This window comes from Lagenorhynchus albirostris, chromosome 2 (assembly GCF_949774975.1).
Source record: "Lagenorhynchus albirostris chromosome 2, mLagAlb1.1, whole genome shotgun sequence".
In the NCBI taxonomy this organism is placed as follows: Eukaryota; Metazoa; Chordata; class Mammalia; order Artiodactyla; family Delphinidae; genus Lagenorhynchus; species Lagenorhynchus albirostris.
The window spans coordinates 69990508-70007006 of NC_083096.1; the positions used below are offsets into that span (position 1 = coordinate 69990508).

Consider the following 16499-nt stretch of genomic DNA (forward strand, 5'->3'; position numbering starts at 1 on the left):
CCTCACTCGAGTACTGGCCCTGTGGTTAGAATGTGGTTTCCTAGAGAGAACTGCAGGACATGGGGCCAGGAACGGTTGCCGCAGCTCAGATAGAGAGTCTTACAACCTAGGAGCTATGGACTAAATGTTTGTGTCTCCCCAACATTCACATGTTGAAGTCTAATCCCAAATGCGATGGTTTTAGGTAGTGGAATATTTGGGAGATGATGAGGTCTTGAGGGTGGAGCCCTCAAGAATGGGATTAGTGTCCTTATACAAGAGACCCCAGAGAGCTCCCTCACCCCTTGTGCCATGTGAAGACACCTTGAGAAGATGGCTGTCTGTGAACCAGGAAGCAGGCTCTCACCAGACGCCAAACCTGCTGGTGCCTTGATCCTCGACTTCCCAGCCTCCAGAACTGAATTTCTTGTTTATAAGGAACACAGCCTATGGTATTTTTGTTATAGTGGCCCAAATGGACTAAGACATAAGACTACAGGCAGTGATGGTCCAGCAAGTGTTTTTAAGCAGAGGCATGGCCTGACTCAAGGACTCGAAGAAAGATTACTCCAGCAGCAGAGTGGAAGGTGGATGGAAGGAATGAGACTGAGATATGAGAAGACAGGTCACTAGGGAGCCCAGGTAAGAGCATGAGAGCAGGGACAGCCTGGATGGCAAGAGAGAACAAAGGTGGGAGAGGGTTCAAAGATATTGTTAATAATAAAAATAATCACTAACATCTGTTGAGTAATTGCTGTGGGTAAGGCTTTGTGCTTGGAGTTTTACATACGTTTTCTCTTTTAATCCTCAAATCAACACTATTTGGTTGGTACTGCTATTATCCCCATTTTAGAGATGAGGAAACTGAGGCTTAGTGAGGGAAATGTCATTGGAAGGACCATCTTTGAAGTTGTGAACATAGGTAGACGCAATCTTGTGATAGAATCCAAATGAAGTATCATTTAAGGATAGTAATTAAGTACAATAAAAATCTAAAATAATGCGAGTTTTGATATAATGCAGTTGGCAAATGGGGTCTTGTACTCACCCAGCCCCTGTCTTCACACAGCGAGCGCTAATATTCTCATTGGGCCATGGATGCAAAGACACCTAGTGTTGGGAAGCAGAGTGGAGGCAGGTTGGTCCCAGCATCTCCAGTTTCTCAGTGTCCTTGTACCAGGCCAGCAAAGGGTGCAAATGACTGGAAAGTCTGGAACCCCTGCTACTGTCCTGGAAATCCAGCCAGTCATAGGCTCCTATTTAATGGGCATTGCCTTCAGGTAGTATCAGACTCCAGCCTGGGCTGCAATTTGGATCCTGCAGCCATAGTCCCAAATTTAGTTGCATAGATTCACCATGAGCCCCAAACCAGCCCTTCAATAACTTTGCAATTAAGATGACCCTGCATGTTACATAACTGCATTTTTTTGACTTTACTTTTAATGTTATGTGGGGTTCTAATATGTACTATTCCTAAAGATTGGAAGAATATGAAAAGAGTATAGAAGTTTGGCAAGTTCAAAGCTCTTTACACCTAAATGGAAAGAGAGTTAAATATCTTAAGAGCAAAAAGAAATGCAAAGGAAAAATCAAGTTCTGTAGTTGCAGGAAGGGGAAAAATTAGGTAATATCACAGTGTGCAAATTGAATCTAGGGGACAAGGGCATGAGACCAGCCTTTTAGAGGGCATCAACAAAGTAAATAAAGGGACCATCAGCTAAAGTCTCAGTGATATCTGATCATTAACCAACTGTCCTTGGTTGAGAAAGTGGCCCAGGGAATAGCTGGGATTGAGATGATTGTTTCCTTTGTAGCTATGAATCTTTCAATCCTGGAAAGATAAGGAATTCAGAATAGACATGTTCAAGATATCAGTTAATACTTTTTGTTTAAGCATATGTATTGTTTAAGAAATTCAGCTTATTAAAGTTATAGTTAACTTTGTGGTTCTGATTTGAACTGTGTTAATTGAGTAATTGATTTACACTTTGATTTTAGTTGGAAATCTTAAGTATATATGAAGTATTGAATATTTTAAAACCACTTAAGAATCACCATATTTAAAACTTTAATTATTAGATTTATAAGCTCTCTTTAAGTATTTGGGGAGGCTTATTTGTTGATTAAAATACTTTAGAAGGAAATTAAATATATGACATTCAATAGTGAGGTTTGAAGTCCTTAAGGGAATCAATTTATACATTTGTAAAATGAGTCAAATATTATCAGTAGCCACTAAAAAGGGTTACTAAAAGTTTCCTGACTTGTAAATGGAACAATATGTTCGTAAGCTGAACTGGCCTTAAGGCTGACAGGTTTTTAATTTGTCTGTTCGGGTTTTTTTTAGTAAATTGAATATGAATTCTTTTTTTTTTCAAAGTATTTGTTTATTTGGCTGGGCCAGGTCTTAGTTGTGGCACACAGCGTCTTAGTTGTGGCACACAGCATCTTCGTTGCCACGTGTGGGATCTTTAGTTGCAGCATGGGGGATCTAGTTCCCTGATCAGGAATCGAACCCAGGCCCCCTGCATTGGGAGAGCGAACTCTTAACCGCTGGACCACCAGCGAAGTCCCTGAATATGAATTCTTAAAAGCAGTATAACCTATGAATGATTTTTTTAAGCACTAAAACCACCTTCAGGGAAATAAATGATAGTGGGGGAGTCTTATTTACTGGAAGGTAGTTTGCTAAGGTCACAGGGCTAGAAAGCAGCAGAGGCAGGATTCAGATCAAAAAGCTTCACACACACCCCACTGCACCCAATCCCTCCTGACGCTAAATCATTCACATAACTTTATTTTTCTATTGATGTGACTTTCCCACTGGCCTGTGGGCAACATGCTTGCAGAAACTTCTTTTCATCTTTGAATCCCCAGTCTCAACACAGTGCCTTTGCAGCTCCCAGCAGGAGCTCATCCTGTGTGTGTTGAATAATTGAGCGAGGAGAACCCAGTGAGAAGAGCATCCCGCAGCACCCTCAAGAGAGGGTTTCAAGTAAGGAGTGTTCCAATGTCAAATTCCACCAAGCGGTCATATAAGATAAGGACCAAAGAATCTACAGGACGTGACTGATGGGAGACCGTTGGTGATGTTCTTAAAAGCAACATAGATTCTCTTCAAGTCTTGTCGGGGCACCTAGCCTCCACACACGGAAGGCCAGGGAGATACTTATCAAAGTCCAAGGAATAAGGGAGCCTTACTTCTGACTAGATTGTGACTAGTGACAGGTGACACTAGTCACAATCACATTCTCATGGAGATGTCAGAGGAGCCTGCATAGTCTAGCAAAGCCATCAGGACTCCTTGGTGTGGAGGGGAACACCAGGACTTTTCACACAACTCCCTCAACCGTACCACTAACAGGGCAAGAGAGTAAAATGATATCTGGTCGTCCTTCGTGGTTGGAGGCAGAGGCGGTCCCAAAAGTCTTGTCCCCTGGATTCTTCCAGCCTTGTTTCTGTGCCTAAGAAGCTACAGTCAAGCCTGTGCCTTTCCCATTTTTGTCTCTGGGCCATTCTGGGCTCGTTCTTCTCTGCCTGTTGACTCCGTGTCTGCTCATGGACTTACCAAGCGTGTAGGAACTAAGCCCTTACTATATGCTGATACTGAGCTAGTCACTGGGAACTGAAAGGTGAAAAAAGTAGACCTTACCTTCAAAGGGCTGAGAGACTACTAGGAAGTGTATGCAAGTAAGCAGTTGTTTATGGTAGAGCAGGATGGGTGTTACCATAGAGGCTAGTAGGGGGAAACTGAGAGGCCCAGAAGAGGGCAACTGTTCTAGTGTGGCGTTTCAGGCGAAGCCTTTCTCAAGGTGGTGATGACTTTAGTCGGGGAACAAGAGGATATTAGAGGGAGGCAGGTGAGCCAGGTGGCAGGGACTAGGGCGGTCCAGTAAGCCAAATTGCAGGAGTCAATTTACAAGAGTGAGAAATCATAAGGTATGTGAGGTGGGAGTCCAGGCGTGAGGCTCAGGGACACCATGAGGCCGAGCTCATGTAGGGAAGCCAGCAGATCCTGAAGGATTTCATCTGTCAGGACTGTGACCCTGGACTTTACCTTGTAGGGGATGGGGGACCTTAGAAGGATTTAAAGCAAGGCTGCGACAGCGTCAGCTTTGGCTTTTAAATAGCTCACTCTGCTACCTCTCACACTTCTTTCTTTCATATCCCCTTATTTTCATAGCATGTGACTCAAAAACTACATGTGATTAAAGCAGTGAAGTCTAAAAATGGGAAATGTTTGTGGGCTGATATTTACATGCACACGGTCCGTCAGCTGCTGTGAGGCAGGCCAGTCTGCTGCATATTGTGGGCCTTTCTCTACGGTGGTCCTTGCTCCTCCTAGGTCTTCTCACTGGTAAGTCTGTCCTTGCCACTGCCTCCCAGGCACCTCTATCTGCCTGCATGTTGGGTTTCTCCAGCAATGGGTCATTTTCACTGAAGATGCTGCCTCACTGGGAGCCAGACTCTGTGTGTGTGTGTGTGTGTGTGTGTGTGTGAGGTGTGTGTGCGTATGAGGGGTGTGTGTGCTATCATCTCAGACCATGCAAACCCAGATTGTGTCCTGTCACTTTCACACTTCTTCTGCTAGTGAGTCACAAGGACCCTGGAAGTCCCCAGACAGACCGATGGTGGAGGCATGAGATAGGAGATCCGCCACAGCCAGTTTCAGGACCTCATCTGCATCTTGCCATTTCAAGCATGATCCTCTTATGCTCTCTCCCCCAAGCCTCTGAGAGTCACCTTTATTGTGAATTGGGCTTTCCTGTCGCATAAATGACTCCAGTAGGGGATCTCAAACCTGGCACCTTGTGGCTGTTCCTGTCCCTCTGGGTTCTTACTGCTCACTCCCATGGCCCCAAGGACCTGGGTGGTGGCAGGAAACAGGCTGGAGAACTGGAGGCCAGAGGAACAGAGCTCTTAAGAAACCCATGGGGAGGGGCCAGGTTCTGCTCTTAGCTTCCAGAGTTTCCGTCTTTTGCTTTCATCCTCATTTAGGAGGAAACCAGCTTGCACTGGTTATCAGGGTCACATGCTTTCAGGGTGGCCACCACCCCAGCCTTTAGGGTGTCCCCTAAGCCTGCTGTAGAATCCTTTAAATGTGTTTAAAACTTGGCAGTTTATAAAGAACTTTTACTCAAATTTAAAATATTCTGATCCCCGGCTTCCCTGGTGGCGCAGCGGTTAAGAATCCACCTGCCAATGCAGGGGACACAGGTTCGAGCCCCGGTCCCGGAAGATCCCACATGCCACGGAGCAACTAGGCCCATGCGCCACGACTACTGAAGTCCACGCACCTAGAGCCCGTGCTCCACAGCAAAAGGAGTCACCACAGTGAGAAGCCCGAGCACCGCAACGAAGAGCAGCCCCCGCTCACCGCAACTAGAGAAAGCCCGCGCACAGCAACGAAGACCCAACTCAGCCAAATATAAAAAATTAAATAAATAAATTTATTAAAGAAAGAAAGAAATTAAATAATCTGATCCCCACAACAATCTTGTGATATAGATAAGGCAGGTAGTATTAAGCATATTTTACAGACGGTGGACTGAGAGATTAGGTGACATCTTCCGGCACACAGCTGGTGATCTGTGAGAATGGAAGTCAGCACGGCCCAGCTGTGGGAATGCAGCAGCAGCAAGGAAACTCAGAGAGCCACAGTGTCCCCAACCAAAGTCACAGAATTGAAACTCAGACGCCGGATTCCTGGAAGCTTCCCCTTGCCTCCACTTTCATAACCCTCCATGAAGCAACAAGCACATTTGTGAGCTTCCCTTCCTCTGTGGCATCCAGGCCCGGCCCTTGGAGGTCACTGTTCACAGGGGCATCCCTAGGGCATGTGGCAAAATAATAGGTGAGACAGGTCCTGCCTTAAAAAATGTTCATATTTCTTCGGTTCAATTCCAGAAACATTTATTGAGGCCTCTTGTGTGCTGGTCCTGTGCTGTGTGTGTGTGATGGGGAAAGGGGTCAGTGGCACACAGGGAGGAACTAGGTGCGGTGCAATTCTGCTGCTGGCAGCGCAGTGTAGTCAACAGAGCATAAGCTTCGGGGTCAGGCGAACTTGGGTTTCATGTGACCTCTATTGCTTCCTAGCTGGTGACTCTGGGCAAGTAATTTTCTTAAGCTCTTTGAGTCTCATGGTCTTCATCTGTGAAGTGGGAATAAAAATACGGACCTTACTAGTTTGCTGGGAAAGTTAGATAAAATAATGTGCTTAACGTCCTCAGCAGTGTCTGGCACTGGCGTTTCATGTACTGATCTGATCCCTTTGTGTCTCTTTCCCTCATTGAATCCAGAAACAGGATTCAGAAAGGGAAGCTCTGCACACATCCCACTGCACCTAACCACGTGGCTAAACCATCAGCCTTACTTTACTTTATTGCTCAGATACTAATTCCCTTCTACCTTCTCCTGTCCTTGGGGAGCTCATGAACTATGGGGAAACACAAACAACCCAGCTAGTTGTATGAGGCAGAATGAAGTAAAAGCTTTAAACAAAACAAGCCAACAAAAGCACAGGCTGAAGGAAACTAGGAGGAAAGCATGGCCAGACCGGAAGTATGGAGCTCAGCTAAGGCTCCAGAAAGGAAGTAGCACTTGAACTAGGCTTAACGAGTTACTGCGCTCAAGGGTGCAAGGGTGACCATAGCTGCTTGGTCAAGGTGGAATTCCTCCGGGCCAGACTTTAGGTCCTGGGCCAACTTGGGATGAGAAAGATCCATCTGGTGCTAGCACTGCCTTGGCATGCTTCCAGCCGATTTGTACCATCCTCCAAGTGGAGCCAGAAGACCTCCATGGAAGAAATGAACGCCAGGCCGTCAAGTGGATTCTGTGGTGGGCACACAGGATGTTGTACATCCCCACAGTGTGGAATCCCCACTCCCACAAGACAGCAACCACACCCCTACTCCTCGTCACCACAGCTACTATCACAGGACTTCTCAGTTCAACTTTCAGCAGAAAAACCTCACCACCAGGCCTAGGAATCCGTGATGCGGCCAGTGCATCTAGATTCCAGTTTGAATCAGGACCTGCATCCCTCCCCGGGCCAGGCAGCCTTTTCTCTTTAAACAGCTATGCAGCAGACCTGAGTCAGTTTCAGACTTTCTGCCTCCTGGGACTGTGTCGGTGTTGCAAAAATAGAGGTGGGTCGCACTACTTAGGAGTGTTTTTTTTTACATTTCCCTGCAAGAGCACTGACTAGTTTTGGTAAGGATGCAAACAAGATGCAGTCACCAACTTATTTCAGTGACGTTAAGTATCTTTAATAATACCATAGTGAGGCATTTCCTTGCATTATCTCATTTAACACTCACAAAATCCTGGAAGATGGTACTCCCTGTTTCACAGGTGAGAAAACCAGGACTCAGAGAGGTTAAGTAACCTGCCAAAGATCACACAGCTAGCACCTGGTAGAGCAATGGCTTGAACTTGGGCAGTCTGACTAGTGCCCTGGTGTTACACTCTTCTCTCAAGGGCAGTATAGGCTGGTATCCAAATGACTGTCCCACTGACCGTGCTTAACCTGGCTTGGCTAGCACAGCACCATACCCCCTGCTCTGGAAAGATATGTTCCCAGATTCCTGGCTGGGCCTCAGAGGAGCTGGCTTTTGTTTCAGAAGTGGCCAAATAAGCAATTATGGGGGATGCTGGAAAGCAGTTCCTGCTGTGGATGCAGCTGGGCTAAGTGAGTTCTGGTCCTATTCCCTGAATGGGCAAGAGAGTGACTCACAGAAACAGCAGAGATCACCGCCCCCACAGGCCCCTCCCAAGAATTTTGCTTACTCTCCATGACACTTAGTACCTGCAACCCTTAGGACAGCCTTCATTGATTATTTCCTTATATGTTAATTAATGTAAATGCTGAAGGAGACCACTTTGGTGTGGAGGAGTGACCAAGTTGTGTTCTAGTTCTATCCCTATAACTAGCTATGTAGTCTTGAGCAAGGCATCTAAATTCTGTGGATCTCTGTTTTCTCACCTATAAAATAGGAATAATAATCATGGCCCTGACTCTCTCTCAGGCCTGTTGTGAGCCTCCAATGTAATAGGCTGCCTCTGAAACCTCTGTTCTGTGTTTGCAGGACCAGGGGCTTCCAGAGAGGACTCAGCCCCCACGGTGGTAACTGGGACCCTAGGGGGGTCTGTCATTTTGCCCCTGCAGCTGCAGGATGGACAGCAGGTGGAGAGCATCTACTGGATGTGTCGTTTGGTGTCCGGGGTAATAGCCACGGTAACCTTGGTAGAAGCTGGAGGGCCAGACACCTTTTACCAGGCAGAAACGCAGTACTGGGGTCGTTTGAGTGTGGTGGGCCCAGGCTGCTCCCTGCAGATCAGCCACCTGAGCTGGGAGGGTGCAGGGTCCTACCGAGCCCACGTTAATCTGTGGAGTTCCCGCATCACCCACGCCTGGGAGTACAGCCTGCACGTCTATGGTGAGTGTCTGGGGAACGGCAACAGGTGGGTGTGTGTGGTGACTGTCTTTCAGTCATTTTTATAGCCTTTCCCACTTTGGTTACATTTATAATTTTCTTTCTAATTAAAAGGCTAACACGTGCTCACTGGGGAAAAACATGGAAAATAGAGTTACCTGGGAGAATACCCTGAAAAATCTCGGGGCCCAGGACGTGTCCCAGACCAGTTGCAGCAGAACCGCTGGGTCTGGGCAGAGAATGGTATTTCAGGCCCTGAGAACTGGCTTCTGCCACAACCTACTTGTGTGGCCTTGAGCTTTCTCCTTGCTAAAATAGGAACACTACCTTCTGTGAGAATGAAATTCATGGGAAAGAACTTTGTAAAGCTCTGTACAGATGTACGAGAACACTATTATCATATTCATTTAAGGAAATTTAAACGACTGTTTTAGCAGGGGAAACTACAAAGGGGACAAGGAGTCGGGGGCGGGGGGTGTCAGGCATACGCAGCAGCAAGATCGGCCAGTGAAGACACAGTCAAGTACTTTTAGATTCAAACAGCTTATTACTTATATAGGTAGTGAGAGGGAGAGGGGCCAAAGGTCCTCATCCCACGCCCCAGAAATGATGACACTGAGAAAAAAGGAACCGGATGAACATAACGGGGGTTGCTGAGAAACAAATTCTAGACTGCAGAGAAAAGGTTTCGTAGTCAGCAGCTCTGTTCTGCGAGGGTGGAGCAGGAAGCCCTGAACCCCATGACACACTGCTCATGACAGCCTCCCAGGAGAGACTGGTGGGAGTCCTGTGGGAGATGGCTTCAAGGTAATTCCTCACAGGCCACCCTCCTGTCGTGTTCTGGGAGGATCACAAGGCCTTTTGCAAGACTCGGATTAGCCGTGATTCTAGTCTTTGCTTGAGGAACAAGGAGGCCATGGATGGCAAGTTCACCAGGCAAGGTCACCATGATGCCATGGCAGAGCTGTTCCTCTACAGTGGGTAGCAGGAAAGGTACCAATGAGGAGGGAGGATGAACACAGGAAGCTAAGTGATGGAGAGAAAGTGGATATCCTTCTCAGACATCTTCCTGGGTTATGTGACAGGAAATATTCCTATTAGGTGAAGGCATTTTTTTTTTTTTTAAGTTGGGGATGATGGAATTGCCAAGGTCAGGTTCACATGGTTGGGGAGAAAGCATTTCTGCCATAAACTGGCCTGCAACGGCTGTGGCCCATTCCTCAGACAGGGCGAGGGAACACTGGGTGAGGGGCTGCTGGGACCTGGGGTAGGACTGTTCACCCCAGGGGTGGTGGGAGAGCCCTCGCACTATGCTGATGGTCATTCTGGCAAGATGAGCTCAGTGCGCGTTCTGGGCAGGATATAAAGCTGTGCTAACCAATCAGAGGTGGGGGCTTCCAGAGAGGGCTCCTGGGGCAAGAGTGATGATAAGGGGCCAGGCTTTCATTCTTCACAGGGTATTTCCCAAGTCAGTGGCGGTTCGTGACAGCCTTGCTAACAGGCAGGAAAGGGGTTTTGATTTCTAGGCTAAGGAGACTGAGTCTCAGAGAGAAAAAAATGACATACCCGTGACAGAGAGCTAGAAAGATGCAGAGAGCTGGGAATAGAACTCAGGTACCCCAATGCCACACCCTGGATTTCTCATATGTCCCTGTATTTATCTTCCTGAGCTTGAGAGGACACTGAAGAGACAAGGGCCTGCAGGAGGGGTCGCAGGGGAAGGGTTTGGATCCCAGGGCCTGGTCTATGGAAGACACACTGGAGTGAGGCAGCAGAAAGTTACCCAGCAGTGGACATGTCCAGCTTGCCTTCTCCTGGGGGACATTCCGGGCTGTGTTGTCCTATTTTGCACAGTTGAGTTGCCCCTGGGGCTACTGTCAGGTGGACCCCAGGGCAGAGGCCCAATAGCAGAGCAGTCTTCTCCCAAGCCTTGTGACTTTGTTGCCTGTCCTGATTGTCTGTTGTCTGCAACTGCTCTTGCTGCTGCCCTCAAACCGTCCTGATTCTGGCCTGGGGAGGCAGGTGGGCAAATAACGAGACTCTGGATACATTAAGGAGAGCATCTGGGTGCCTGGTCCCGGGATGAGAAGGGATGGAGTGGAGGTGGAAGGGAATGCAAGGACGTAGGAGAAACCTCAAAGGCATAGGGCCACCTCCTCTGGGAGCCTGGTTCAGCATCTGGAAGCTCAGTGTATACTGCAGAGCGCCCTACTGGAGGAAGATGTAATTACAACACGGTTCCTTGTTTGCCCGTACAGACAGCCTTCATCTACTCAGGGCAGGGTGGGAATTCAGCTTTGAGGTCAGATCCATTGGATTTAGGATCGATGAGACTCTGGGCAAGTAACTTAATAGAGTAGATATAACACCTTCCCTACCTACTTCATAAGATTGTTCTGGGAATCTGAGGAGATATTAAGTGACATGCCTTATAAAGCCCAAAGCTTGAGAATAGACGTGGCCAGCTTCTGCCTCTGTTGTTCCTTCTGTATATTCAGGGTGGCGCAGGGTCTTGGCAGCCACGCCTCCTGCTTCTGCCCTGTGAAGGGAAGGTCCAGAGCAGTTTTCCAGTCTTCCGTTGGTTCTTTGTTGCACACAAAGAGCAGCTGGCCCGGCCCCGTGTCACAATGAGCTCTAGGATGAGTGGGAATGGACACTGCCTCGTCATCCTAACATGCATGGCAGAAAGCAGAGGAGGCACTGTGACCTACAGCTGGACACCCCTGGGGCCCCGGACTGTTGTGTCCCACGGAGGGTCTGTCCTCAGTGTCTCCTTGAGACCTGGAAACAGTGCTCTGAACCTTACCTCTGTGGTGAAGAACCCAGTTGGTAACAACAGCTCCCTCCCTGTCTTGGTGCCGCCCTCACGCACAGGTACCTGAAACCCAAGCACACACCCTGCTTGGCAGCTCTAGAGTGGACGGAAGCTGGAGGAAGGAGTCTTGTCCCCTTCAGGCCCCGAGGAGAGGGGTGAACACCCTTGAGAGAGTGGGGGGGCCAGGGTTGGTCTGTGTGGTCAGGGGAGAGGAAGGAGACCCGCTGGACCTGATGGGGAGGCTGGAGTGGTCTGGGCAGGAGGGGCTGGATGGGACCTATGGCTGCCCCAAGTGGCCAGGGAGACTCTGACGCTGAAGCTGTGGTTTTCTCTCTCCATCTGCAGGACCAGGAATCCTGGGAGGGAAATCAGTAGGGGAGATAGTGACCAGCACCCTTGGGAAGTCGGCCCCTCTGCCTCTGGAAGTCCCGGTGGGACAGGAGGTTGAAAAGGTTACCTGGAGCTCTCCAGGGCTTGTGGCTGTTTTGCAACCAGGACGGGCAGGCAAACCAATCCTTGTTGCTGGGATGCAGGGACCCAAGAGCAGGAGAGTGAGTGTCCTCCGCCACAACTACCCTCTTCAGATCAGCTCCCTGAGGCTGCAGGACTCTGGCTCCTATAAAGCCTGGATAACTCTGCAGAGTCCCCCGATCAACAACACCAAGGATTTCACCCTGCGCGGCTGTGGTGGGGGTGGGGGGTAGAGGGCCTACGTTTGAACTCTGACCTTTCTTCTCCTCTGCTTGGCCAAGCCAGAGCCTTCTCACAGCTTGAACTACCTCTTCTTGGAACAGAGAGTCTGCAAGAGCCCAATATCACGGCCAGCTCTCAGATCATGAAGGATGGGACCTGCTTCATCACCCTGGCTTGCTGGATGGACCAGGCTGGAGAGGATGTTAAGTAGAGCTGGGACCCCCAAGGCCAGGGGGCAGTTGCGTCTCACAGGGGGACCACTCTCAGCATGTCCTGGAGATCTGGGGTCAGTGACAGGTATCGCTGTACTGCCAAGAACCCCATCAGCCAGAGCTCCAGCTCCATCCCTGTCAGGCCCCTCTGCTCAGGTAACCGCTTCCTTCTGAGAACCTTTCACTGCAGACTCGGTCCAGATTCACAGCATCCCTGCCTGCCTTCCTCAGGGTTCTAGGAGTGGTTAAAGAAAAATAGGGCAGGATTAGTTTGCAGGAGGGAGCATCTCTGGGGTGGCACGAGATGAGGGTTCTGGCACTACCATCCCACTCTGCCCACCTTCTGTCGGCCCCAGACCCCCATGCCTGGACTTGCAGCAGACTCAGCTGGGTATTGGCTCATTCCCGGCACTCCCTGAGGGAAGGTGCTTCCCCTATCCTCACTCAGTCCTGCAGAGCCCACCGAGGAGGGGTCCCAGACCTCCTTGCTTGTGTCCTCAGAGAAGCCTCAGCCCCTACTCCTGCCTAGAGCCGCTCCGAGAGGGTAACAGGGCTGTGCTCCTCCGGTGGGCAAGGGTGGCCTCTCCTGGGTTCCACAGGCCATGACAGGAAACTGCCTCAGTCCAAACACACCTGTTCCTCTCCTCTTCTCCACTGACCTCTGAAACAGTTGTCTCTGCTCCCTGTCTCTGGTTCCTCACCAGCCATTCACTCCTCAACCCCTTGTGGCTGGTTTGCCCCAGTAGCATCCTGATAGGTAAGCTCAGGGGCTACTCCTCAATTCTGTTACCCTCGACCTGCTCTCCTCAGCCACATGGGCTGCTCTCTCCTGGACCTCTTCTCTCGGGTCACAGTCCTTCCCAGGACTGATGTTGCCCCATGCCCATGCCTCTCCCCACATCCCTTGTTTTCTTCCTGTTGCCAAAGGCAGAAAGCTGGTTATTTAGAGCCCTTGTCTTCCTCACGCTACCAGCCATTGCTCACACCTTCCTCACTTCACGTATTCCTCACCTGGTCTCCTAACTCCCCTCCCCTCCCAATCATCCTCCTGACTGTGCTGCTAGGGGGTTAATTCTAAATGAAAGCCATGCTTATGTTTCTTTTCGCTTAAAACCCTATGATGTCTGCCCACTATCTAAGGTATAAATATTTTTGCACCTCTTTCTTCATTAAGCAACATGCATTTACAGAGCATTTTTAAGGCACCCAGTGTTGTTCTAGTCATTGAAGGTACAGTGAAGAAGAGGTCTGGATATATTCCCACCCCTTGGGGAACTCACCGTTACAATCATCACGATCTGCGGCTAACCCTAGTAAATGACTTTAGGAGAGCACTGAGCGTGCTGTATAATGGCCTTTGTGCATGTGTCTGTGTTCTCCACGGAACCATGACAAAGCCCATGCTTACCCTTCTCTGCATCTCCAATACACAGCATGTAATAATAGGTGTCTGAAGTGTGAATCTGACAAGATTTTAAGGGGCAGCCTAGGCTGGGTGTAATGGGACACAAGGAAACAGCATAATTGGCTTCAGACATTAACATTCTCCCTCCTTCTCTATCGGGCCTGGAGAACATTTCAGCTCCATCCCCAGATCCAGCTTCCTCAAGGGATCTCCAGCCCACTCACACCTCTGACTTTTCTTCCTGGAATACTCCTTTCCCTGTTTCCCTGTCTTCCCATTTCTTTTCTTCTCTTCCTTTTACCCAATTCCCAACCTGTGATCATTGTTTATTCAGGTTCCTTCCTACTCTGTTCCTTGAGGAAAGAGTTTCTTCTCTTTTTGATCCTGGGAGCTTTGCAGATTAAATAGATTTCACCTTGACCTGTGGAGAAGCCAAGAGGAAGAATGTGAGAAGAGGGTCACCCTGTGAGACACAGAGATAAGGAAGTCTACAGAGAGAGAGAGGAGTGTGACCTGATACCAGCATCTCCTGGTGTGAGTGAGAGAGAGACATCGATTCTGATTAAGTGGAAAACTGATTTCTTTTGCAAACCGAGTTCAAAACAAGCAAGAAACTGCTACATATCTTCAGTTTAAAATAATCTGTTTATGTCTTAACTGTTTTAAAGTGTTCAGAAAGAAAAGAGGGCTTATTCACATAAGAAAAATTGAATGGTTTGAAGCATAGTTAATATATAATGATAATATGTAATTAACAAAACTATTAAATTTTGTGCATATACATTATTTTTTGTTAAAATTTAAGTAAATGGGCTCAGAGGACCCAGATTCAACTTAAATTTCATCTCCTTGGAGCAGCCTTTGACCACCTTATTGAAGTAGGTCTTACTTATTCATAGTCATTGTACCCAGTTCAGTTTTGTCAAATTATCACAATTTGTAAATATATATTTATTTGTTAGTTGTCGTGGTCTGAACAAGGGTTGGAAAATAATTTCTAGACACAAGGCAGAATGTAAAGAAGATAGAATTTATTGGAGGGCAGGGTCGCTGCCAGAACAGCGTGTTGACTTCCTAGTAGTCTGGGACACTCAAGCCCGAACGTGTGCTATTGCTCAGTTTTTATAGCCAGAAAACAAAAGAATGGTCCAAGGTGAAAATTTCGTTTACTGATTGGTCAAGGCACATATACCTTCCTTCTATAGAGTGGGAATGGGACAGGACATATGCCTTTCCTTAGTTGGGACAGGTCCTGTTTCCCAGGTGAGCATTGCCCAGGTGGGCTCAGGAATTTTGTAACCATTACAACATGGTGGGGAGGGCAATTAAGAGTCCAGTAGGGGGTGTAACGCTGACACCTTTTCAGGCAATGTCGTCCTTTATCCTTGAAGCATCATTGTCCTTGGAGCACCACATTAGTTTACTTGTTTATTGTCTCTCTCCCCCACAAGACATTCAGCCCATGAGGACAAGAACTGTATCTATTTTGTTTACAACTGTAAACCCAAAGGGTAATAGAGTTCTTGGCTTGTGGTAGATATTTCAATATTTTTTTTAATGCATGAATAACTAGTTGGATTAGAGTTGAGAACATTCTTTTTAAGATTTGAAGACTATCAGAAAGTTTCGTAAAAATCTGGGACCTATACCATTGTGTGTGTGTGTTTTTCTTTCTGCTTTCGATAAAGAAAGAAGAAAATGGGATCTTTAGCTTAAAATTTCCTTGAGTGCTCAACAGCTAGCAAAAGAAAGAAGTTAAAATAAGAGGAAAGTCTCTCCTACGAGGTTCTGACAGGAAGCTGCTCTGAAGTGCTAAATAGGTTTATCTAGAGTTTGAACCATATATAAACAATGGAGCCAAAATCATAATTTAGGTGTGAGAGAGGACTTGAACATCTCCTTCTCTTTTTTCACTCTCAGCTGATTACCTTGGTTCCTATTTCACTTACAATGAGGATTGACAAACTCCACCCATTACACACAAATCTTCTAGCCAAGTAGTTAGTGATTTATTCTGAAATGTAAATGGGGTGCTGGAATCACAAGATATTTGAGGAAAACCTCAGTTGAGAAAGACAGCCTCCAAACAAACAGAATCAATTAGAAAAAAAAAAAAAAAAAAAGGAACCTGGAAGAGAGATAATGCAAGGAGCAAGAGAAAATGAAATAAAAGCCTCTAAACCTGTATTTAATATTCTTAGAAACACATGAGAAAACATTACATTTTTAAAAAGGAGTGGGGAGCTTCTCAAGATGGCAAAGGAGTAAGACGTGGCAATCACCTTCTCCCCACAGATATCAAAAATACATCTATATGTGGAACGACTCCCACAGAACCTCCATTGAAAGCTGGCAGAAGGCCTCAGACTTCCAAAAAGGCAAGAAAATCTCCATGTAACCAGGTAGGGCAAAGGAAAAAAGAAAACAAAAAGAGACAAAGGAATAGGGATATGACCTGCACCTTTGGGAGGGAGCTGTGAAGGAGGAAGAGTCTCCACTCACTAGGAAGTGCCCTCACTGGTGGGGATTGGTGGGGAGCTTCAGAGCCTCAGAAGAGAGCACAGCAACAGGTATGTGGAGGGCAAAGCAGAGAGACTCCTGCACAGAGGGTCAGTGCTGACCAGCACTCCCCTGCCTGAGACGCTTGTCTGCTCGCCCACTGGGGTGGGTGGTGGCTGAATGCTGAGGCTCGGGCTTCGGAGGTCTGAGGTTGGCTGTGTGAAGACAGCCTGAGGGGGCTTAATGCACCACAGCTGAGGGAGTCTGGGAAGAAACCTGGGCCTGCCAGAGAGGCAAGAGACCACTGTTTGGGGGTGCGCAAGGAGAGGAGCAGGCCTGCCATAGGAGCTTCTATCTCTGTGCACTCACAGGTGGCAGGGCACAACCTACACAAGCTCCAGAGGCAGGAGTGAGCTGCGGCTGCTATCTTGGACCCCAGAGGCAGGTCTGCTGCTGCCCCT

At 47.9% G+C, this 16499-nt stretch overlaps 1 protein-coding gene across 1 annotated transcript; it reads left to right on the forward strand.

Annotated features, from left to right (window-relative positions):
- Positions 1-4236: 4236 nt before the first annotated feature.
- LOC132515884 (T-lymphocyte surface antigen Ly-9-like) lies at positions 4237-14146 on the forward strand (the record flags this gene model as incomplete). The annotated part of the gene is given in 5 exon segments (XM_060142248.1): positions 4237-4336; positions 8067-8417; positions 11016-11288; positions 12024-12290; positions 13874-14146. Coding segments are annotated over 5 exon segments (1065 nt in total), but the record flags the coding sequence as incomplete, so codon positions are not given.
- Positions 14147-16499: the final 2353 nt, after the last annotated feature.